This window comes from Ovis aries, chromosome 10, assembly GCF_016772045.2.
Source record: "Ovis aries strain OAR_USU_Benz2616 breed Rambouillet chromosome 10, ARS-UI_Ramb_v3.0, whole genome shotgun sequence".
NCBI lineage: Eukaryota > Metazoa > Chordata > Mammalia > Artiodactyla > Bovidae > Ovis > Ovis aries.
In genome coordinates, this window is record NC_056063.1 from 24,487,371 (window position 1) to 24,511,374 (window position 24,004).

A 24,004-nucleotide genomic window follows, 5' to 3' on the forward strand; every position below is an offset into this window, starting at 1 on the left:
AAAAAGCTGCCAAATGCAATTCCACAGATTTTTCGTTGTTGTTTTAGTTGTGTCCGACTCTTTTGCGACCCCATGGACTGTAGCCCGCCAGGCTCCTCTGTCCATGAGATTTCCCAGGCAAGGATACTGGAGGGGGTTGCCATTTCCTTCTCCAGGGGATCTTCCTAACCCAGGGATGGAACCCGGGTCTCCCCAGTCTCCTGCACTGCAGGCGGATTCTTTACCACTGAAATTTCTCAGTAGCATGAACTCATTCACAGAAAATTTCTTTATTCCCAACAGGTCTACCATGCTGTCATTCTACCTAGTCATTAGTTTTCTTTTATAAAAAATAGAGAACCGTTAGTCATTGCAGATCACTTTATCAAAGTTTAACATGACTAGCTTAAAAAAAACTCACTACCTCTTACGCACTTAGGTACTTTTTAAATGAAATGGCCTTTGTTATACTGCTTTTATAAACACAAATTGGTCCATTCTATTCTTGGTCATTTCCAGTGATAATAGAGTAAATCCTTTTGAAGTTCAGCTGAACTTTACCCAACAAAGGGGTTGCAAACATGGTACTGTTGGTGGCAGCTCTATTTTATAAGCAGTAAATGATGTCACCAGTTTCCAAAAATTATCATTATGTTTATGGCAAAGAATGCCTACATTATGGATTGAAGTCTTGTGTCTTTGAAAATAAGATCTTTGGAACTCCTAATCTCATAATAGTAATTAATGGTCAATAAGTATTGGTGAATTCATTTCTTTCATTTTGTTTTTAGTGTTCAGAAGATGGTTGACTGCATCCATTCTTACCTTCCTAGGTTACTGAAGTTCAATTGGCTGATATAATCTCACAAGACTAAAGACTGTTTTATAGTATGACCATCTAGGTGTGGAAACAGATTGGTTGGCAAAAACAATTAACTGTAAACTTGGGTTATGATATTGAATAACTCCTGATAGTTATCACAGTAAAATTTTTTATGTTCTTTCTTTCTGCCAGACTATTTTGCTTAAAATTCAAAAAATAATTTTTCCAGAAAAATAAATCTGGAATTATCTTTTAAAGTATGATCTTTGATCTTTTTGTATTTGAATTACAATTTCAAATTTCCTATATGAGTGAGTTTCTACAGAAGGGAAGACAGTTGTGCTCTTTTTAGTATTAAAATAAGGTGAAAAGTGAAAGTCACTCAGTGGTGTTTGACTCTTTGTGACCCCATGAACTGTAGCCTACCAGATTCCTCTATCCATGAAATTCTCCAGGCCAGAATACTGGAGTGGGTAGCCTTTCCCTTCTCCAGGGGATCTTCCCAACCCAGGGATCGAACCCATGTCTCTCTCATTGCAGGAAGATTCTTTACTATCTGAGCCACCAAGGAAGCCCAGGCATCATGATAGTTTTCACTTATTATTCATAATTCTCTGATTCTGTCATCCTTAGTTTTAGTTTTACTTTAAGAAAATTTAAATTTAAATCATGGCTTCAAACTACTTTCTGACTATTTTAATTGGCTTTTTAACGACTAAACTAGAGAAATGTTATAGAGCCCCAAGATAATAAAAATTGAGTCTACTAAATTCTGTACTAAATTCAGTGTTTCTATTTACTTAAATCATCGAATATGATCTCCTGTACAATGTTTCCAATGAGAGTGCTAAAGAAGTTAGTGTACAGCTGCATTCACACTCAAAGTCTTTGTGTTCTCTTAAAGTCAAGGAGATCTGGAAGGCATGTTTCCTCCCAGAAGTGCTTTTTCCCTTAGATTTCAGCTGATCTGTTTCTCAACAGGAGTCACATACCTCCATCTTGTGGCCCATTCATAAAGTTCCCACATTTTTTTTTTTTTTTGAAGATGTTCTAATTTTGTATGAAGTTTCAAATTTCCCAGTCCTATAATTAATACCATAATCATTTGAAAATCTGTTTCCTAAGAGTCATGTAAAATTGAATGGTTTTCCAATCATTAGTGGCCTTTACAAAGTGAAGCATTGTCTCATCTGTTTCTGAAAGTCACTAACAGTCATGAAACACAAATCCATTCTAAAGGCCAACAAAAATGCCAACTTCCCCTATTTACCTTAAACAGAGAAAAGGAGTTTCTTTTAAATTGTCTGATTTTTTTTCTAGTATCATTTCACAGTGATATATGCACAACTCTTTTCAAAATTCCATTTTATCAGCCTCTGATTAAGTATTTACTAGGGAACAAGATCAAAAGACTTATTTAAACCCAAGATACATTATCTCTTTTGCTTTTTCACAATTTATCAAATTCATTTCTTTGTAATAGAAGTATACTTGTTTTTACACTACTTTGGCCAGTTTTCTTCCTTAAGAATCAATGCTGATATTTGACACGCATAAAATTAAGATTGTATTAGGTTTTTTTCTAGCATCTTTAGAATACTAGTGAAACCTGAAAATATATACTTTATCATTTATTATTTAACTCAATTTACAATAGACGTTTTTAGTCATTAAACATCTTTCTCTGTTTTATACTCCATAATCATTGCTCCATGCTAACCCAAGCTCTGCTCCCAAAACATTCTGATCCCTTCAGAATGATAGCAGGGACTTACATTTATTTTAAAAAATTAATGAACCCTATCTTTGAGCAGAATCTTTTATTTTGATAAATTCAACCATCTAATTCAAACAGCAATTTCCTCTTGATGTATATCTGCTTGAAATTAAGTATTGGGGAATTCATTGTCTAACAGTGTTTCTGATTACACATTGTATATCATGGCTAAATTCTTAATGTGACTATGTTGACCTTCAGATTGTTATAACACTACCTTTTCAGTCTATCAAATTTTAATATTTGACATTTAATTTGTGTTTGATACCTCCAACCTGTGTCTCTTAGCATCGTTTCAAATGGAGTACACACCAACTATGATGACCTAATTCTCCTAATCTTATATTAAAAGAACGATCTTGCCATCATTGTTTAATTATTCTATATATTAAGTACCATAGGAATTATAGCCTTGCACTGTGTTGTTTTGGTTCATTCATTCTTTTGATTCGAGTAAGGCGCTCTCTCTAGCTGTTGTCCCTTGCCCAGTAAAATTCCCACTTTGCAGAAATGAGGGGAATGATATCCTTAATTAAAAGAACCAGGAATTACTTTACAGAATGGTAAAATATGACTGTAACTGAAAGGTAACTGTCCCCTTCTTTTTTAGAGGCGAGCTGCTGATAATTTGAGAAGACATCACCAGTATCAAGTAAGTTATTTTTATATCTTGCAACCTACACTAAAATAAAGCACAATCCCCTCTTTTGAACTGACTCTGGAGAGATCATATTTATGCACTGAAGAGCAATTCTCTCATTTTCTAATGCCTCAGGAAGTTATGAGGAACCTGGTAAAGCGATACGTTGCCGCAATGATTAGAGATGCCAAAACTGAGGAAGGTTTGACAGAGGAGAACTTTAAGGTAACCACTTTCATCCTTGTCACTAAGAGGTGGATTCTACAGAGTGTGGAGCAGGGCAGCCCATTTTAACTCAGAGCTGGAAATGGGGGTCGTGTGTTCCGAGCAAGCCTTTCTGTCTTCTTCTTTTTCTTTTTTTAATTCAAGCCCTACTGAATTATTTTTTTTAAGTGGTAAAATTTCTTTCCAAAATACACTGCATTCAAACAGACTTAATCTGAAAGATCGAGGAGACTTATTTGGACAGAGAAAATCCTAGTGCCTTGTGGCATTCTGATTACTGATCTCAGCCACAGGTTTTTTTAAACTTTGATTTGATTTCTAACCCTGAAACATTTAGTAACCAATGGTCTGAACACAACAAAAAACCTTCTTTGTGTTCTGCATGACTTTGCTAGAGGAAAATTTAAGGTTTGAGCTTGATTGGAGCTCACAAATGTAGTTTTTCTCCCTGAGTTGTTGTTGTTGTTGTTTAATTCTATCAGAGTCAAAAAGGTAGAATACGTGAAATACATAGTTCTTATCTCATGGTATAAAATGCCTTTGTTACTCTGCATGGGTTGTTAGGAAGTCTCCAGACAAGAATACTGGAGTGGGTAATGATTCCCTTCTCCAGGGGATCTTCCAGACCCAGGGATAGAACCTGGGTCTCCTGCATTGCAGGCAAATTCTTTACTGTCTGAGCCACCAAGGAAGCTCCAGGGATTTTGGACAACTGACTAAAAGTCAATAAGATCTTATAGGCAAAAACAAAAGAAACATATAAAAAAAACCCTATAGGAGACTATGACAAAGAAAAACAGTAGGCTTGACAGGGAATAAATATAAGCAGCCAATTAGGTAAGAAGAGAGATAAATTGCAAAACAAAGCACAGGTTAATAGTTGACTAGGATCCAAAATGTTCTCTGTAGCCACAACATCCAAATTTTGGAGTTAAATGATTCCTGACACTTAGAGTGATGGGTTGGAGGCAGGAGGCCACCCCAAAGCCCACCAGCAGGTTAGGACTGAGAATTCGGTTGTCCAAAAGGATGAAGGGATGAATCTAGGAAATGCTGTCTATTCACCAATTCCCAGGATTTAGTGGCTGACCCAGATGTTGAGAAAAAATCAGCTCCAGGGTAATAAACGATTGAAAGTAACTGCCAACTCTTGGAAGGGTAGACTCCACTTTAATTATTTAGTTTTAGATATCCCTGTGGACACCAAAATGTTCCAATATTCAAAATCTTGATAAAACAAACAAACCCCTACATCCCTGAGAGAATGTGAGATGACCTGAAAGCAGATGCATATTTTGGAGAGAAAGTATTTGAAACTGTAGTCCCAAAGAAACCCAGCATCCCCTGCTACAGAGCGATGGGAAAGAAAACTCTTACCCTTTCTTTTACATCAACCTTAGGAAGTCTCCTCCTTTCTACAGAACTGTGATAGGAGAATTAGGAGACATCAAATAGATACAAGTGCAGTGGAGAGAACTGACCGTTCTAAATGGAACCACAGCCGAGGGGACTCCTAGCTCCCAGAAACGAGTGAAGACGTGTCAGATCCATATGTGAAATGAGCAAATAACAGCTTCCTGGCTGTCGTCTATGGGGTCGCACAGAGTCGGACACGACTGAAGCGACTTAGCAGCAGCAGCAGAAACGTTTATTTGTTTAGGTCACGAACTAATTTCATCATTTTCCTTTTCACTTAGGAACTCAAGCAAGACATTTCTAGCTTCCGCTTTGAAGTCCTGGGGTTATTAAGAGGAAGCAAACTCTCCACGGTCCAGTCTGCCCAGGGCACGAAGGAGTCTTCTAACTCTGCAGACTCGGATGAAAAGAGTGATAACGAGGGTAGCAGCAAGGACAAGAAAAAGAACTTCAGCCTCTTCGACCTGACCACCCTCATTCACCCGCGGTCGGCGGCAATTGCCGCGGAACGACACACCATCAGCAACGGCTCCGCCCTCGTGGTGCAGGAGCCCCCGAGGGAGAAGCAGAGAAAAGTGAATTTTGTGACGGATATCAGACACTTTGGGTTGTTTCACAGACGATCGAAACAACACGCCGCCGCCGAGCGAAATGCAAACCAGATCTTCTCCGTTTCAGAAGGGGTGGCCCGTCAACAAGCTGAAGGACCCCTGGAGAGGAGCATCCAGCTGGAGTCCCGAGCTCTAGCTTCACGGGGTGACTTGAACATCCCGGGGCTCAGCGAACAGTGTATATTGGTAGATCATCGAGAAAGAAATACAGACTCCCTGGGTGTACAGGTGAGCAAGAGAGTGTGTTCATTCAAGTCAGAGAAGGTGGTGGTGGAGGACACGGTTCCCATCATACCAAAGGAGAAGAAACACGCGAAAGAGGAGGACTCGAGTGTAGACTATGATGCAAACCTCACAGACACCGTCACCCACGAAGACTATGTGACCACAAGGTTGTGATACTTGACCCGAGGAAGCGTTTCTCATCCGTAACACACATTTTCCATAGTGAGCTGGGTGGTGGGGGGAGATGTTTATCAGTGAATTAGCCAATGCTAACTTCCACTTTACAGCATTTATCAACTGGGGCATATTAACCGTGTCATGTTTAAATAAGGCAAAGGCTATCCCAAACCCTTGTTTTGTTACCCGCTTTTGCTTTCACAATTTGTTTTACAATTTTTGTTGTTGTTGTTGTTAATAAATAAATCCACCTTGTATTCTTGTACTGTTGCGATAACCCACAGGAAATTTTTAGCTCTTTTTCAATTTAAACAAAAGCAACTTACTACAGGTGGTAGTTGACTCCTATAATAAGATATTTTTATATGCAAAAAAAATGTAGCTGAAATAGTAGAGCTTTTCATAATTTTTCAGGGTCCCTAGAGATGGTTACTCATCAAGGACTTTTCACCAAGCCAGAAAGTTTGGCTTTAAAACACAAATATTATCCGATTATTTCTTAAGAACATGTAAATATCATGCATAGTTTAAGTAAACAAGTCTCCTCATGGAATCAAGATCGAGCTCTTAAAATGAAAGTCAGGTATACGTTCTAGAGTTTTATGGTGTCCAGTTTTTGCTCTCAGTAGGTAGAAGAAATGTTTGTCCTTAATACATGTTGATGATTTTTAATGTTTTGTCAGAAAATAATTCTTAAGTTTGTTTTTTAATGACCTTTTTCAGTCTCACCTGCAAATTATATAAGTATGAGGCTTTGTGAATAAAGAGAATTTCAAAAATGTGGCCAAAGATCTCAGTGCCAGAAAAAAATAACAAAGTACAACATCTTAAACAAAGCAAGATGATTGCAGGTTCATAACATTCAGGTGAAAATGAATTTTTTCTAATAATCTAAACCTAAGCAAAGTTACATCCTGTTTTTAACCAGTGCAACATAATTCAAAAGACGTACAAAAACCTAGTAGTTTCCTCTACTTTCCCCCAGTGACTAGTATTTCTTTAAAATTAAAATCACTCTAAAATTACTATTAATTTTAGCAGTAGGAATAGATATATAGTTTTCCCTACAGTGACCGCTCTTAATTAGGTATTTCTTCTATTGTTTCCAAGGTAATTTAGCTTATATTATCCTCATTTACTACCCACTCCAGTGTTCTTGCCTGGAGAATCCCAGGGACAGGGGAGCCTAGTGGGCTGCCGTCTATGGGGCTGCACAGAGTCAGACACGACTGAAGCAACTTAACAGCAGCAGCAGCAGCATCCTCATTTACTGAGCTACTGAAAAAGAAGTGTTTTTACCTGATACCAAAAAAGGTGCTGGCAACTTCTTTAAGTTTAGATTATATAACTTGTGTCTATCTAAGCCACCATGGAAATAGATGTTTCCTCACCACATGCAATTAGCATTTATTTCAAATCAACAGAAACATGCTGAGTTTGTTTCATCAAAAATTACCTCCATGAACTAGGTAAATCATATATGATTTAGCATTGACCAAAAGCAGGTAGCTCAGATGATAAAGAATATGCTTGCAATGCGGGAAACCTAGGTTCGATCCCTGGATCAGAAAGATCCCAGGAGAAGGGAATGGCAACCCATTCCAGTATTCTTGCCTGGAGAATTGCATGGATAAAGGAGCCTGGTGGGCTACAGTCCATGAGGCTACAAAGAGTTGGACATGACTGAGCAATTAACACATACATATAAAAACTTCATAGTATGACAAAACCCAGTTTCTGATCCCTGCACATCAAAATAAGAACTAACAGCAAATAGCAATGTCAGCCACTGTTTTGTGTGCTATGTGTGTATTAAAACACATGTACTGCTCATGACAACCCCTGAAATAGCTCCTATTCTGATCCCCACTTCTTTAGATGAGGAAATTGAGGCAGGCAATAACTAAGCTGAAGTTCACAGCCAGAAATGAAGCTCTGAGGAGTCCTTGAAGGTCATGCCCTTAACTGTTTTACCACACTGCCTCTCAGAACACTAACGAAGGCCAAGCAAAATGATGTGCACACACGGAGTTTACTGTGGCCACTTCTGAAATGCTGAAGTTTGGGAGCGAATGAGCTAAATAAACTCCATAAATGTGTGTCCCTTTTGTAAAGCCAAAGGAAGGTACAAATTTAAAGATGAAATTGATTTGACTCTTTGACAATTACATGATGGAAGATGGTAGATTTTTTTTTAAATCGATTTCTTAGGGGCTGTCGGAATTCAACCTGGAATATTAGATTTTAGTTTATAGGAAAGCGAGAGGCACTAAGATGCTGAGCATTCCTAAATCTGGATTTCATCTGAGGGATTGAGGAGTGGGTCAGGGAGCTTTAGAGTGACACAATAAGCCTAATGAATGTTCTGACTTCAACAACACCTTTAGCTCAAGTAGGCTAGAACTCAGAATAAGCCCTGGGAGATAGTGGAATCCTCGAATGTTCAAAGTCAGACATAGAGCAGCAGGGGAATCATAGTACTAGTCTCTATACTTGTGATATTTTTCAGTGATTCCTTTTTTGCTGTCTCTGTTTTTTGTGTGTGTGTTCCCTCGACCATTAAGATCATATATGTACGTATCACTATGATACAGTCTTCACCGGAAATTTAAGTTCAAATTTCCTCTGTTCCTTCTAGTAACACCACCAACAATAAAAGTGACCAAAAATTTTTCCCAGTAGCTTATTTATATCAGAGGTTAGGGGGCTGATGTTTTACAGGTGAACATGGTGATAACAGAGGACCTTCGGAGCACATAACACCTTGCTTTTCAGTGTTCCAAAAATCATGGTTTCTAACAACTCCCAGATGTCACTGACAGAGGTATTTATGGGTTTAAACAAAATACTGGATATTGCTTGTACTGGTTATCCTAGAATTGGAGATTATTCTAAATATGTAGCAATATTACGTGGCATTAATAAGCAGGAACAGTAGGGAAAGAATAAGAAATGATCAGAGAAAAATAGGACTTCAAAATAAAGGGATGATGTATTTTTGAGGTTTTTTTTTTAAAGTGAGTAATTTGTGGTTTCTTTTGATTTCTATTCATATTTCTATCAATGAACTTCTAAACACCAGAGAGAGGTTTGACATCACACTTTAATTTGTGTAAAACAATGTTTCTTGTATTTCATGCCCTCGGGATCCTCTTATTGCTCACCTTTATTTATTTATTTATTGGCAGGGCTGGGTGAAAGAGGACCTAGAAAATTCAATAGAACTTTAATAGAATTTGGTTCAATTCATAAGACTTCACCTACCATAGATATGTTTGTAAAAAACCCCTTACAAGAAAGAATGCTATAAAGATGTACCTCACTGTTTGTGATAGATGTATTCTCGAAAATATCTGTGTAAATAAATCTATATTAACTTTGGTAGGGAACTGACTGTGGAAAAAAAAGATAACGGTGGTGAATTATTTTGTAAAATGATGAATTATTTTTCAAAGTGATAATCCTCCCCAAAATGTAACTGTTTCATAACTTGGATATTTGTATATCAAAATTTCTTAAATTAGATATTTTATTTATGGGCTGGCAATTAAAATACTGCAAAAGCATACTCATTTTCTTGCCTTGACCTGGACAGCAACCCAACACACTTCAAACAATGAAATTTCTTGATTAACTGTGGTAGTGCAAAGAAAAATTTGATGAAGAGTTAAGGTTGGTAAACATCATATTATTCTGAAAGAAGCAGTCAAATTTTCAGTTAATGTGTTAAGGAATATAGATAACCTAAAATGTAGGTAACCTAAAAACGCACTCTTCTACTATTCAATAATCCTGAATAATTGTGTAAATTAATTGAGTGATTGTGCAGTCTCATGACTATTGAAGACCAGACATCAAGCACTGAAATATGTTCATTCTCAGTTATTTATGCATTGTGTCTGCAGCAGAATCTTCTACATTTTAGACACCTGCCAGTTTTAACAGTTTAGGTAATAACCCCAAAACAACCTAGCAAAAACTACCCATGTATCTTTATAAACATGTTCAAAATGACTCAGATTTTTTAAAAGCCTAATTTACTTGTATATTTCACCACTTTGACAGTTATTTTTTCAGTTTAGCTTTATTGTGTTTTTTTCTTATAATCTCCAAAATTAAGAACTTCTAGTAACTGCAGAATTTAGAAATTTAATATAGCTGTCAGTCTCCTCAAACTGAACTCCAAAAAATGTTATCCTAATTATTTTACAATATGTTAAAATGTATTTTGTTTATATAGCTTATATAGTTTAAAAAATTGAAAACCGTGTTAAATAATATCTCAGTATATAACTGGAGAAACTCAGGACATTTATGGCAATTTTCCAAATTTACCAAGTTACTCAGTGGCTAAGTTGGAACTTCAAGAAAAAACCCTGCATCTAGACATTCTGAGAAGTCATAAATGTATGAATGCATCTTTATTTTTGTGGAATTTGGTTTTCTTTGCCCTCTCCTTCAGTAGGAAATATTTATAGTTGTTCAAATTTTCTATGACTAAAATTTTGAGTTAATATCATATTACACTTTTATCCCTACAGAATTGTAGTCACAGATTTTTTTAAAACACTGATTTCTTATTGTTTTTCAAAAATACACTGTTCAGTACTTTCATTTCAACCTGTAGATTATGTGACAATTCTATATGCACACTGGTAATATTAATAATAAAGTGTATCAACTAATATTAACTGAAAAATGATGGAGCTGGGAAACATGAAGGGGAATCAAGATCAAGACCATGGGACCAGGGCTAGACATGACTATGAACTCACTGAACTGACAGAACAGTGAAGCTCTCACATCAATGCCAGTAAAATTCACCAGCAGCAGAACCATTAGTTTCCATTAGAGCTAGCCTGTCCAATACGGTAGCGACTAGCCACCTATAGTTATTAAGTACTTGAAATGTGGCTATAGGTGTAAAACACATACCAGATTTCAAAGCCTTAGTATAAAATAATGCAAAAGATTAATATTTGTATTGGTTACATGTTGAAATAATATTTTGGATGCACTGAGTTAAAATGTACTAATGAAGTTAGTTTTTATTTTACGTTTTTAATGGAGCTACCAGAAGATTTAAAAATACCTGTGCGGCTCGCATTTGTAATTTGCACTACAGTTCTTTTGGACCATAGTGCTATTTGATTCACTCAGTTCATTTGTTTGCCTCATTTGAATTTCATAGGTAAAGTTTATGTATTCGAGTACTCAGAAATTTTGATATGGCTGGACTAAAGTCTGTCATGCCTTCTTGATTCCCAGTATCCTAATTGGAATCACTGCTGATTACTTCTTTGTATGTTTTCCCTTGCTGTTGCAAAGATATTAACATACAAATATGTACATATTATGTTTTTTAATTGTTTTTCTCAAGAATGGGATTATACTATACCTATAGCTTATGACTTTGTTTTTCATCAAACAGGGTATCATGGATGCCTTTTTAGAGTCATTTAGTATAACAGCTATTTGAATCCATTCAAAGAAAGCCCCTCAGTAGTTGCTTTACCTACTGAAATACATTCATAGGCTATTCTAAAGGCTCTTTAGAAGAGCTACTTATTGGGTCAAATGTGAAATTTTGAGGAGTACTTGAGAGATGAGGACGATGCGTTTTGAAAGGCAAATATGCTCATTTCTCTCCTCTGTTCAGTCTTGCAGAGCTGTCTCCCTGGTGTTTAAGTGCAGATTCCACAGCTAGACCTTCGTAAAGAGGCCCCACTTGGTGGTACCAGCATCATTTCTCAGCATCATTCTTTCCTACTCCCTAAACTTCATCCATCCTGGACTTTGTTTCATTCTTTGAGACTTAATATTTCTCTTTCTCCAACATTTCCAAATACTGTTCTTCCAGGTTTGGATAATAATTGGACTAAAAACATTATTAAATAATTTTAATATAGGATTTTAAATAATTCTATCATTTTTATGGTTTCCTTTAGGTCTAATTGTTTTATCAAATGTCTTTTTCCTTAAATATGATCTTTTTCCTGAGTCTGCAGATAATGATTCAGCTTCTCCACTCTGGGAGTAAGAGTTTATCTGCACTGACTTCCTTTCAGGCCATTAACTAATTTAGAGAGGTTTAATTTACTCCTAGGAAATAACTCACAGAGTTGCTTCACCATTCACAATACAAACTGCCCTGTGGCCTGGAAGAAGGCAAGAAGTTAGTACTTTTTCATAGCCACTGTGAAGTGACAAGTTGTATATTTCACTCATTCAGACTTCATCTGCTGATATTTGAAGTTTCTGGATGAAAATGTTCCTATCAATCCCTAAAATATCAAATAATGCTAAATCCTCTTTCTAAAGTTCTAAGTACCAAATAAATAGGAAAGTGGAAATGTGGAAAAAAATAAAGACACCATAAAATATTCAGTGAATGGTTATTTCTTCATTAAAAATGGTTATTTTTAATAAAGCTTAAAAATATTTTAGATCGTTATTGATTCATATGCAGTTGTAAGAAATATTAATAATACAGAGAAATTTCATGTACAAATTATCCATTTTCCTTTTAACAGAAACTTCTTTCAAATCTGTAGTCTAATACTGCATAATATTGACATAGATATAATCCACCAGTCTTGCTCAGATTTTTGAAGGTGGACTTGTGTGTGCACTTAGTTTTGTACAATTTTATTTCATGTATATGTTTCTGGAGCCACAGCCATAGTCAAGATTAAAAACATTTTCATGGCTACAAGGATGTCTGGTATCACTTGTGTTTAACCACATCCACATTCTAACTCCTCTCAATTCCAAATCCTGACAGTCTAACTTGTTCTCCATTTTTATAATTGTGTCATTTCAAGATGGTTATATATGTGGAATCATATGATATGCAACTTTTGGGGATTAGTGTATTTCACTCAACATAATTCTCTGAAGATTCATTCAAGTTGTTACACTATTAGTAATTTGCTCCTTTTTTATTGCTGAGTCTTACTCCATGATGTGGATGTACCACAATTTGTTTAGCATTTTACCCACTGAAAGGCATCTGGGCTGTTTCTAGTTTTTTTCTATTACAAATAAAAAGTTGCGATGAGCATTCATGAACGGATTTTGGTGTGACCAGGACTGTGACTGCTGAGTAGCATGGCAGTTGCGTGCTTAATCTATAAGAAACAGCCAACCTGTATCCTTGTTTGGCCATACCGTTTTCCGTACTCACGAGCAATGTAGGAGTGGGTCAGTTTCTCCACATTTTTGCTAGTATTTGGTGTTTTCACCATTTTTTATTCTATGCATTCTGATAGTTGTGCTATGACATCTCATTGTGGTTTTAATTTGCACTCCCCGATGACCAATGTGTTGAAAAACTTTCCTTGTGATTATCTGCCATGTGTATGTCATCTTAGTAAAGCTTCTATATGTTTTTTTGTATGTTTTCTAATGAAATTATTTGTGCTTTTTTTTTAGTGCTGATGTTTTTCAGAGTTCTTTTTATATGCTAGATGCCATTCTATTGACAGATATGTGTTTTGCAAATATTTTCTCCCAATCTGTAAGTCATCTTTTAACCCTCGTAATAGGGGCTTTTTGCAGAGCAAAATTTAAAATTTTTATCAAGTTCAACTTTTCAGCCTTATGTTTTATGGCAGTTGTAAGAAGCCTTTGTGCAGGCCTAGATCATGAAGATCTTCTCCAGTTTTTTTTCCCCCAAATCTTTATACTGGTATGTTTTAAATTATGTTTCATATTTAACGAAACTATCTTTCTTAATTTTTTCCGAGTACTTTAGCATATATTCAGATTTATGGAAAAGAAATCATCTTGAGGAATGCAATCACATAGAGAAGAAATGAAGAAAAGGATTGCAGAGGGTAAACCTGCAGGTGGTAGTGAAATCGAGGTGACAAAAAGAAAGCTTAGTAAATCATTTTTATGACATAACAACTGACTTAGTTACTCAGAAACTACACACAATCTTTTCTGAAGTTTGAAAAAACAAAACTCAAATTATTTCAGTTTCATTGCATTTCTTCCAACTTCCTGAATCAGATGAAGAAGCAATAAGGAATGAGAAAAACTGCTGTGATGAAATTGAAAACTAGAAACATGAAAATTTTTCAAATGCATTCATTCATGAAATCCAACTGTTGTTTGAAAAAGGCTGGGGTTTCTGAAATATTACCTGACCCTCTATTTCCTGAAAAACAATCACTAAATTTGAAGCTAGTATGTATGTACCATTAAAATTACCAGTCTTTTTTTTTTTTAATGCTTCTTTTGGGCTTTAATAGAGCACCACCACAACAAAAAAGAATATTTGAATATAAAAAAGTAAGGTGATTCATTAACGTAAATTTAGGAAAATTTGAATCATGAAATTAAAAGTACATGAGAATATATATGACCCATTAAACAAGGCAATTGAGTGCACACAAAAAATAATGATTCAGTGATTGAGTGTGGTATACAATTCTCATCTTAATTAATTTCTCAGACTTGCATTAGGAAGAAAAATTACTAATAACTATAAAAATATGGACCAGAATTTTGGCTAAATCACAATTTTTCTTTCTAATGCAAGCCTGAGCAAATATGGGACCCTCAGGTGGCACAGTGATAAAGAATTTACTTGCCAGTTCAAGAGACGCTGGAGTTGCAGGTTCTATTCCTGAGTCAAGAAGGTCCCCTGGAGGAGGAAATGGCAACTCACTACAGGATTCTTGCCTGAAAAATTCCATGAACAGAGAAGCCTGGCTAGCTACAGTCTATGGATCACAAAGAGCTGGACACAGCTAAGTGCGCATGCACACGCACTAAAGGAAATACTGCAAGTAACTGAATCACATAAACAGGGAAACAATTGGAATCCTCCGATAAAATTCATAGTTTCTGCTTTACAAAAGCAAAGTCAGAAACTGTAACTCAATTCATCTTGAGTGATATTGAGTGATATATTAATAGATCTTTAATTTTGCTTTTACTTTTTATCATTTCCTATCCCCCCTCCACACCATTAGAGATTCAGCCCCGTGGCAGACAACAGGGATAAAAAGATGACCTGCAGTTTCCAGAGGAGCTCACAAAATCAAGTCTGGAAAATCTCACTTACGTTTTACATTGTAAGATATTAGTAACTTTACTGTTCTTCATACAGCTGGTGGTTAGCAGTCGGGGTTTATAGACTGGATTTCTTATTCAACATTCAGCAAGTCATGTGAAAAGACATTTTTGTTAAATGAGGTATGTATTTTAGTTTTCTTTGTGGTAGAACTGTAATAAGAAATACTGAAGAGACACGGTTTTTTATTCTATGCCTAAAAATTATTTAATTGGTGATATGCTGATCAAATAGCATCTTCATATTGTGGCCTTTTGTCACAATTATTCCTTCATTCAAAAACATTGATTAAGCACACATTTTGTGACAGACATTGCAATACACACTAAGAATAAAATGATAAACCAAGAGTCACTGAACTAAAAAAAAGTTAATCTTCTGGAAATAACAGTTCATTCTGATGAGCATGACGGTGTCTCTGGAGAGCATTTAGGGAGAGCATCAAGCCCAGTATGGGTAGAGGGGACAAGGGTTGTCTATGCCAGTTCTCAGAGATGAGTAATAGTTATTCAGAAGTTGGTTTTTATCCTGGGCACAACTGAAAGTCATTTAAGAATTTCCTATAGGATTTGTTATGACAAAATTCTCTTGCTGTAGAGATGGAAAGAGATATGAAAGTCACCAGATTTTGCACTACAAAATTAAAGGGAAGTGAGTCCTTTCAATTCTGTAAAAGGATTTCTTTTAGGATTTCACTTAATTGTTTTAAATAGCCTAATCTCCTATCTGCAGGTGATAAATGGGTCATTTTTCTTCAAGTTTTCTAAAACCAAACAAGTCAATGTAATTCTAATTAGTTTTATATTTTATCTTTTAAAAAGCTGAATATGGTTTGTGTTCAATTATAATAAATTTGGGGGCCATTCTTAATCACTGAGTAATTATCTTTTTTGAGAGTTTTATTGAGATATAAAAGCACATTCCATACAATCATGCATTTAAAGTATAAAATTCAATGGTTTTTAGTATATCCACAGGAATGTACAACTGTTGCCACAGTCAATTTTAGAAAATTTTCATCACTTATAAAAGAAACCGTACCTTTTAGCTATCACCAACCTATCTTCCAACCCCACTCATCTCCAGCCCTAAGCAAACCACTAATTTCCTTTCTGGTCCTATAAATTTCCGAGTCTGGAAATTCATATGAATTTGATCATGTAGTTGGTGTTTGGTGACTGACTTCTTTCAGCTGGCATAATGTTTTCAAGGCTCATGACATGTATCAGAACTTCATTTCTTTGTACTGCTAAGTAACATTCCATTGTATACATATACATTTGGTTTTTATTCATTTGTTTGCTGATGGACATTGATTTGTTTCCACCTTTTAGCTATTATTCCCCTGGAGAAGGAAATGGCAACCCACTCCAGTACTCTTGCCTGGAAAATCCCATGGACGGAGGAGCCTGGTAGGCTACAGTTAGTTCATGGGGTCGTAAAGAGTTGGACACGACTAAGTAACTTCACATTCAGCTATTATAAATAATGATGCTATAAACTGCATATTTAAGGCTTGTGTGTACATATGTTTTCATTTTTTTCCCCCAATAGTTATCTAGGAGTGGAATTCCTAGGTCCTATGGTGACTGCATATAATTGATTGAGGAACTGCCAGACTGTTTTTGACAGTAGTGCACCATTTTACATCCCCACCAACAATGTATGAGAATTCTCATTCTCTGCTTCTTCGTCAACATTCTTTCTCTCCAGATTTTTATTCTAGCCATCCTACTGGGTGTGAAGTAGTATCTTATGTAGTTTTGACTTGCACTGATAACTAATGGTATTGAGACTTTTTTTCATGTGCTTCTTTGCTATTTGTATAACTTCCTTGGAGAAATGTCAATTCAGATTCTTTGCTCATTCTTAACTGGATTATTATCTTTTATTATTGAATCTTAAGGGTTTTTAATTGTGTATACAATTTGTACATACAAATCCCTTATCATATATATGATTTGCAAATATTTTCAACCTCTCTATTGGCTATATTTTCATTTTATTGATGGTGTCTTATGAAACACAAAATTTTTAATTTTGATGAAGTCCAATTTATCTATTTTTCTTTTGCAGTTTATGCTTTTGGTGTCATATCTAGGAATCTGGTGAACATGTCATGAATATTTAGCCACATGATTCCTCGCAAAATTTTTATAGTTTTAGCTCTCATATTTAGGTCAGTGATCCATTTGGAGTTAATTTTTAAATATGCAATGAGATAAGGGTCCAATGTTATTCTGGTTGGTAAGAGACTAACCAGTTACCTCTGCATGGTTTGTTGAAATGCTTTTCTTTCCTCATCAAAAGGTCACGGTACCCTTATCAGAAATCAGTTGACCACAGATGTATTCAGTTCAGTTCAGTTCAGTTGCTTAGTCATGTCCGACTCTTTGTGACCCCATGAACTGCAGTACGCCAGGCCTCCCTGTCCATCACCAACTGCTGGAGTTCACTCAAATCCATGTCCATTGAGTCAGTGATGCCATCCAACCATCCCATCCTCTGTCATCCCCTTCTCCTCCTGCTCTCAATCTTTCCCAGCATCAGGGTCTTTTCAAATGAGTCAGCTCTTCACATCAGGTAGCCAAAGTACTGGAGTTTCGGCTTCAACATCAGTCCTTCCAATGAACACCCAGGACTGATCTCCTTTAGGATGGGCTGTTTGGATCTCCTTGCAGTCCAAGGGACTCTCAAGAGTTCTCCAACACCATAGTTCAAAAGCATCAATTCTTCAGCATTCAGCTTTCTTTATAGTTCAGCTCTCATATCCATACATGACTACTGGAAAAACCATAGCTTTGACTAGATAAACATTTGTTGACAATGTCTCTGCTTTTTAATATGCTGTCTAGGTTGGTCATAACTTTCCTTCCAAGGAATAAGCGCCTTTTAATTTCATGGCTGCAATCACCATCTGCAGTGATTTTGGAGCCCCCCCAAATAAAATCTGACACTGTTTCCCCATCTATTTCCCATGAAGTGATGGGACCAGATGCCATGATCTTCATTTTCTGGATGTTGAGCTTTAAGCCAACTTTTTCACTCTCCTCTTTCGCTTTCATCAAGAGGCTCTTTAGTTCCTCTTCACTTTCTGCCATAAGGGTGGTATTATCTGCATATCTGAGGTGATTGATATTTCCCCAGCAATCTTGATTCCAGCTTGTGCTTCTTCCAGTCCAGCGTTTCTCATGATGTACTCTGCATAGAAGTTGAATAAACAGGGTGACAATATACAGCCTTGATGTACTCCTTTTCCTATTTGGAACCAGTCTGTTGTTCCATGTCCAGTTCTACCTGTTGCTTCCTGACCTGCGTACAGGCTTCACAAGAGGCAGGTCAGGTAGTCTGGTATTCCCATATCTTTTAGAAGTTTCCACAGTTTATTGTGATCAACACAGTCAAAGGCTTTGGCATGGTCAATAAAGTGGAAATATATGTTTTTCTGGAACTTTCTTGCTTTTTTGATGATCCAGCAGATGTTGGCAATTTGAACTCTGGTTCCTCTGCCTTTTCTAAAACCAGCTTGAACATCTGGAAGTTCATGGTTCACATATTGCTAAAGCCTGGCTTGGAGAATTTTGATGTATGCGTGGACTTATTTCTTAACTTTCAGCTCTATTTCACTGAGATATATGTTTATCCTTACACTGTTACCACACCATTTGATTACTGTTACCTTATAGTAATTTTGAAGTCTCTTACTTGATTCTTCTTTTTTTAGCATCATACTTTTGGCTATTCTGGGTCCCTTGAAAATCCATATGAATTTTAGAATCAACTTTTCAATTTCCACTAGGAAGCTAGTGAGATTCTGATAGGGATTTTATTGATTCTGTGAGATAGTTTATGGACTATTACAATTTAAGGAAGGTTATATCATCTGATCCATGAACAGAGTATGTTTTCTCAATTATTTAGATTTAAAAAATTTTTATCAACAATGTTTTATAATTCTCAGAGTAGAAGTTTTGTATTTCTTTTTCTGAATTTATTCCTAAGTATTTTATTTTTTATGATGCTATTATAAATGAAATTATAAGTATCTTTTAAGATTCTCAAAAGTCAGAAATTACTGATACACAAATACATAAAAGTTCATCAATGTTATAAAATACTACATGAAGTGAAATTTCTGTCTTCTGTTAGCTTAGAAACTTTTTGCTAAATATGATGCAATCTCTGAGAATCCAATCTCTTTGATTAATAAAGCCATTTGACGGCTCAAATTGATTCAAAGGTGGCATATATAAAAGCCAAGAATGAAATATATTACGTATTTAAGCACAGGATTCTCTGTACTTATTCAGAAATCCTCCTCATGTCTCATTTTAATCACCTTGTGTAGTATCTACATAACTTTTGTCACTTTAAATTTCAGTGTCATTACCTGTGTTAATGACATGTTTGTACTTACACCTAAGCCTAGCATGTGATCCATCTCACCATTCCATAAAATAAACACAAACTCCCCATTTTTCATTTTTAGAAGGAAGTTTCAAACTGGTATATATGTATACACTGGTATGTATGTGTACACTGAAGTTTGTTGACGCTAATATAGACTAAGTAACCATATAGGAGATGTCATTTATGGGTATATAATCATAATCTTACTGATAATGAGAAATGAAGAGTGGAAAAGTAGATTAAAAGACTTTACTATTTTTAATATTTGTAATTTTATTATATGCTTAATAATGGTTTTTTTGTCTAATATGGAAAGTATATCTATAAATTTTACCAGAGATTATGTTCATCTTATTATATAGAACAAAAAGAAGATGTAGCTGCTTGGAAGGATTTGTGTCCATATTACTTCCTTAGATGAGGCCATAACCAAACTAAGTGGTGAGTTGAAAAAAATGATATGAAAAGAAAAAGATGAGTGGCTGCATCAGAAAACTAGATCCAAGATATCTGAAGATTAAGATTTCACTGTAGATGAAAAAAAAAACATGAGAATGGAGACCACAACAAGCAAAACTTCACATCCATAACTCTGCTCCCGACAGCACCTCACACACTGGCCTTTACCTGCTCTTTCTGTCTCTATCAAGGACAATTAAGGAGGAAAAAGACGTGTGTGTGTGTGTGTGTGTGTGTGTGTGTGTGTGTGTGTGTGTGTGTATAGACACGCACTAAACTGAGTGGGAATCTGGTTATAATCATGTTTAACAAATGAAGATAGCCAAACCCATCCTCCAGTCAAATCAGTTGCCCAGAATTCTCTGCTTTGGCTATTACACTTGAAAGCAAGTTCAATTTCCCACTTTATCCTGATGTCTTTACTGGCTTATTTGTAAAATGAGAAAATAACAACTTATTCTGAACCAAGCTCAAGTTACCATTATGATTTAAAAACTGGAAAAAGAAATGAAAAGAATTTTATCAAGTATAAGAAGCTCTGTGTGCATGATTTTCTTTTCATTACATAAGGGTAACACTAAGGAATCCCAAAGGATTGAGGACTAAGTGGTATATAAGTTTCCTGTCATATGACTTAGATCAAAGTAAAATTATGTAACACCCTAAGGAAGAGCTGCAGGCCAAGAAGATGTCATTGCAACCTGGTCTAATTTATTAACTTGGCAAAATAAAGGAGTGTTTGCCGGAGAGGGTCTAAGGGGCTCTATCTGGAGAAATGCCATAGAGAAGAGAAAGGAGCGTCAGAGCAGCCTGTCTGGCATTTCCCATCACATATCACCCTGGGAAAGAGAGAATCTTAGTCCATTGACTGAGATTATTCAGGTCCCAAGGATAAAGCTGATCTAGTTTGGAGATACATGAAAGAAGTTATGTTTCCTATGCCTCTGATACCAAGCCCCACACTTTTCTTTCCAATCCTAGTGATGTCCTCTTGTGGCTTTAATCATGGAGCAAATGCACTACCAACATTGAACCCTGTGTCCAGTTTATGTGACAGCTATAACCACGCAAATAAGAATGGGCACCTTGACTGTAGAAAGCAAACTCCTGAACTTGAGTCTGAGAGTTGGGACTACAGCTATAGTTGCAGACAAAATTAGATTTCAGACACTGTCGAAAAAGAGCCAGATACTGAATTATGACAAATTAATTAAAGTGACAGCATCACTGACTCAATGGATATGAGTTTGAGAAAATTACAAGAGATAGTGAAGGACAGGCAAGCCTGGTGTGCTGCAGTCCATAGGATGGCAAAGGATCAGACATGACATCGACTGAACAACAGCAACAGTTAAAAGTGAGGCCAGCTTGAGAGATCTCCTGGTGGAAGACACCCAGCTCGTCTTTCCCAGGTGCATATTTTGTCTGTATCACCGGGCACATTTACTATTCTATTACCCATGGTTATTATTATTACTGCCAAATCTCATTTTACACATTACATTGAAGACCTAAGTTACTAAACAAAGAAAGTAAAAGGATCACAGATGTTATCCACTTGGGCTTAGACCAGACTTTACTGAAATAGAACAAAATGTATATGCAAACAAAACCTATGTCTACCCTGTTTTTGTTTGTTGGTTGGTTGGTTTGGTTTGGTTTTTAAAGACCAACCCAAACTGGTGATGAGAAACATGAAGAATTCAAGAAGCATGCTCACATCTCTGGCCTAGGCAGATGAACAGTTCAAGGGACGAACAGAATAAAGAGAACACTGAACAACCTAAAGGTCACAGCCAGAAAGACAGAGTAAAGTCATTGTCAAATCTTCAAGGGGTCAAGTAACATAAAGAACAGGGATGAAGAATAGAGAACGTGAAGCAAGTTAACATGAGTTTCACGGGGTAGAGGAGAAATACTCTGAAAGGTGCATTAAAAATTGAAAACGATTCATACTACCAGCTTCCTGCTCTCAAGAGACATGGAATGTTTGAGTATGACTCATATCTGCACGACAGGGCTACACAGGGACGTGGTTTCCTCAGGTGAGAACCAAGGATTCAGGAGGTGAAAATTAGTGGACATTATGTTTAAAGTAGTGGGTGATTATTTTAAACTCATTTATTCCCCATGAAATAAATGAAGAAATATTTGCTCCAGAATTTAAAATAGTAAAGCTTGAGGGAGAAATTACGGGAGAGAAAAGATGACTGGAAAGAAAAACATAAAAGGAAGTTAACTCTATAACAAGGACTGAAAAATAGGGTGGCTCCAGTGTGTTGAAATCTTTCCTTAAATAACAGATTTTTCTAAGTTCCTGGTGGATTTGGGAAGAAAGTGGAGACATTACTCAAATTACTATACCTGCTGGGAAAAATCAGACTCCTCTTTGATTAGTTGTGTTTCTGAGAGAAACTGAGCTCAAGTGAGCAGGCATGTAATAGGTTTTATTAAGAGTCTATATGTATAACTGAATCACTTTGCTGTTCCCTTGAAACTAGCACAACATTGTATTAACTAAATTAACTATTGGAGAAGGAAATGGCAACCCATTCCAGTATTCTTGCCTGGACAATCTCATGGACAGAGGAGCCTGGTGGGCTATAGTCCATGGGGTTGCAAAGAGTTGGACACGACTGAGCAACCTCACTTTCACTTTTCACTTTCATGCGTTGGAGAGGGAAATGGCAACCCACTCCAGTGTTCTTGCCTGGAGAATCCCAGGTACGGGGGAGCCTGGTGGGCTGCCGTCTATGGGGTTGCACAGAGTCGGACACGACTGACACGACTTAGCAGCAGCAGCAATTAAAAATATTTTTTAATAAAAAAAAATTTTAAGGAGTCTAACCAGGAATCCTAAAGAGTAGTGCGTGCTCAGTCACTTTAGTCATGTCCAACTCTCTGCAACCCATGGACCATGGCCCTCCAGGCTCCTCTGCCCATGGGATTCTCCAGGCAAGAATACTGGAGTGGGGTGCCATTTCCTTCTCCAGTGATAAAGTGTGAAGTGAGTGAAGTGAAGTCACTCAGTCGTGTTCGACTCTTTGCGACCCTATGGACTGAAGTCCACCAGGCTCCCCTGTCCATGGGATTTTCCAGGCAAGAGTACTAGATTTATTCATTTGTTGAGTGAAAACATTAACTGAAATCATCATTTGTAGTGCCTTGAAAATTATTGCTAAAAACTAGGAAAGAAAAAAAGATTCGTTAAGACAGTGACAGAAGATTATTCAAAAGGTATTAATGGATCCAGTGCAATTTTTATAAGATGGTATTTTCCAGCTCTCAATTTTTATAATACTTTAAAAAAATCACTAGACTATCTAAACCTTTTCCTAGCCATTAATTTATGTGTTGCTTCTCTGTGTGTTTTCTGCCTCATTGTCTCTAAAATTCCACTCTATAAGGCAGGAGATTTATCCATCTGGTTCACTCTATTTCTGGTGCCTAGAATAGTGTTTAGGATATTTGAATATACCTAATAAATATTGTATAATAAAGTTTGAAATATTCCTTCATACTGCCAAGTTTACCAACCACCCCAATTTCCTCTATCAATAAGTCAAAGAATTAGAAATGGTCAAATGCATAAACACTCAATGGTTTTCTAAAATCACCATTTTTACAATCAGTTCAGTTCAGTTCAGTTGCTCAGTAGTGTCCAACTGTTTGTGACCCCGTGGACTGCAGCATGCCAAGCCTCCCAGTCCATCATCAACTCCCAGAGTTTACTCAAATTCATCTCCACTGAGTCGGTGATGCCATCCAACCATTTCATCCTCTGTCGTACACTTCTCCTCCTGCCTTCAATCTTTCCATGATCAGGGTCTTTTCAAATGAGTTAGTTCTTTGCATCAGGGAGCCCAAGTATTGCAGATTCACCTTCAGCATCAGTCCTTGTTATGAATATTCAGGACTGATTTCCTTTAGGATGGACTGGTTGGATCTCTTTGCAGTCCAAGGGACTCTCAAGAGTCTTCTCCAATACCACAGTTCAAAAGCATCAATTCTTCAGCACTCAGCTTTCTTTATAGCCCAGCTCTCACAAACATACACGACTACTGGAAAAACCATAGCTTTGACTAGACGCACATTTGTTGGCAAAGTAATGTCTCTACTTTTTAATATGTTGTCTAGGTTGGTCATAACTTTTCTTCCAAGGAGCAAGGGTATTTTA

At 36.4% G+C, this 24,004-nt stretch overlaps 1 protein-coding gene across 9 annotated transcripts in view; it reads left to right on the plus strand.

The window, feature by feature from the left end:
* Nucleotides 1-9,439, plus strand: part of TRPC4 (transient receptor potential cation channel subfamily C member 4) — a 212,039-nt gene extending 202,600 nt beyond the window's left edge. For all 9 annotated transcript variants that reach the window (XM_060394387.1, XM_060394393.1, XM_060394392.1 and 6 more), the window contains 3 exons: nucleotides 3,190-3,231; nucleotides 3,355-3,444; nucleotides 5,142-9,439. In XM_060394387.1, coding sequence (XP_060250370.1) covers nucleotides 3,190-3,231; nucleotides 3,355-3,444; nucleotides 5,142-5,870 — 861 coding nt within the window. In that variant the 3' untranslated portion in view covers nucleotides 5,871-9,439. The remainder of the gene's footprint in view (nucleotides 1-3,189; nucleotides 3,232-3,354; nucleotides 3,445-5,141) is intronic.
* The last annotated feature ends 14,565 nt before the right edge of the window (nucleotides 9,440-24,004 follow it).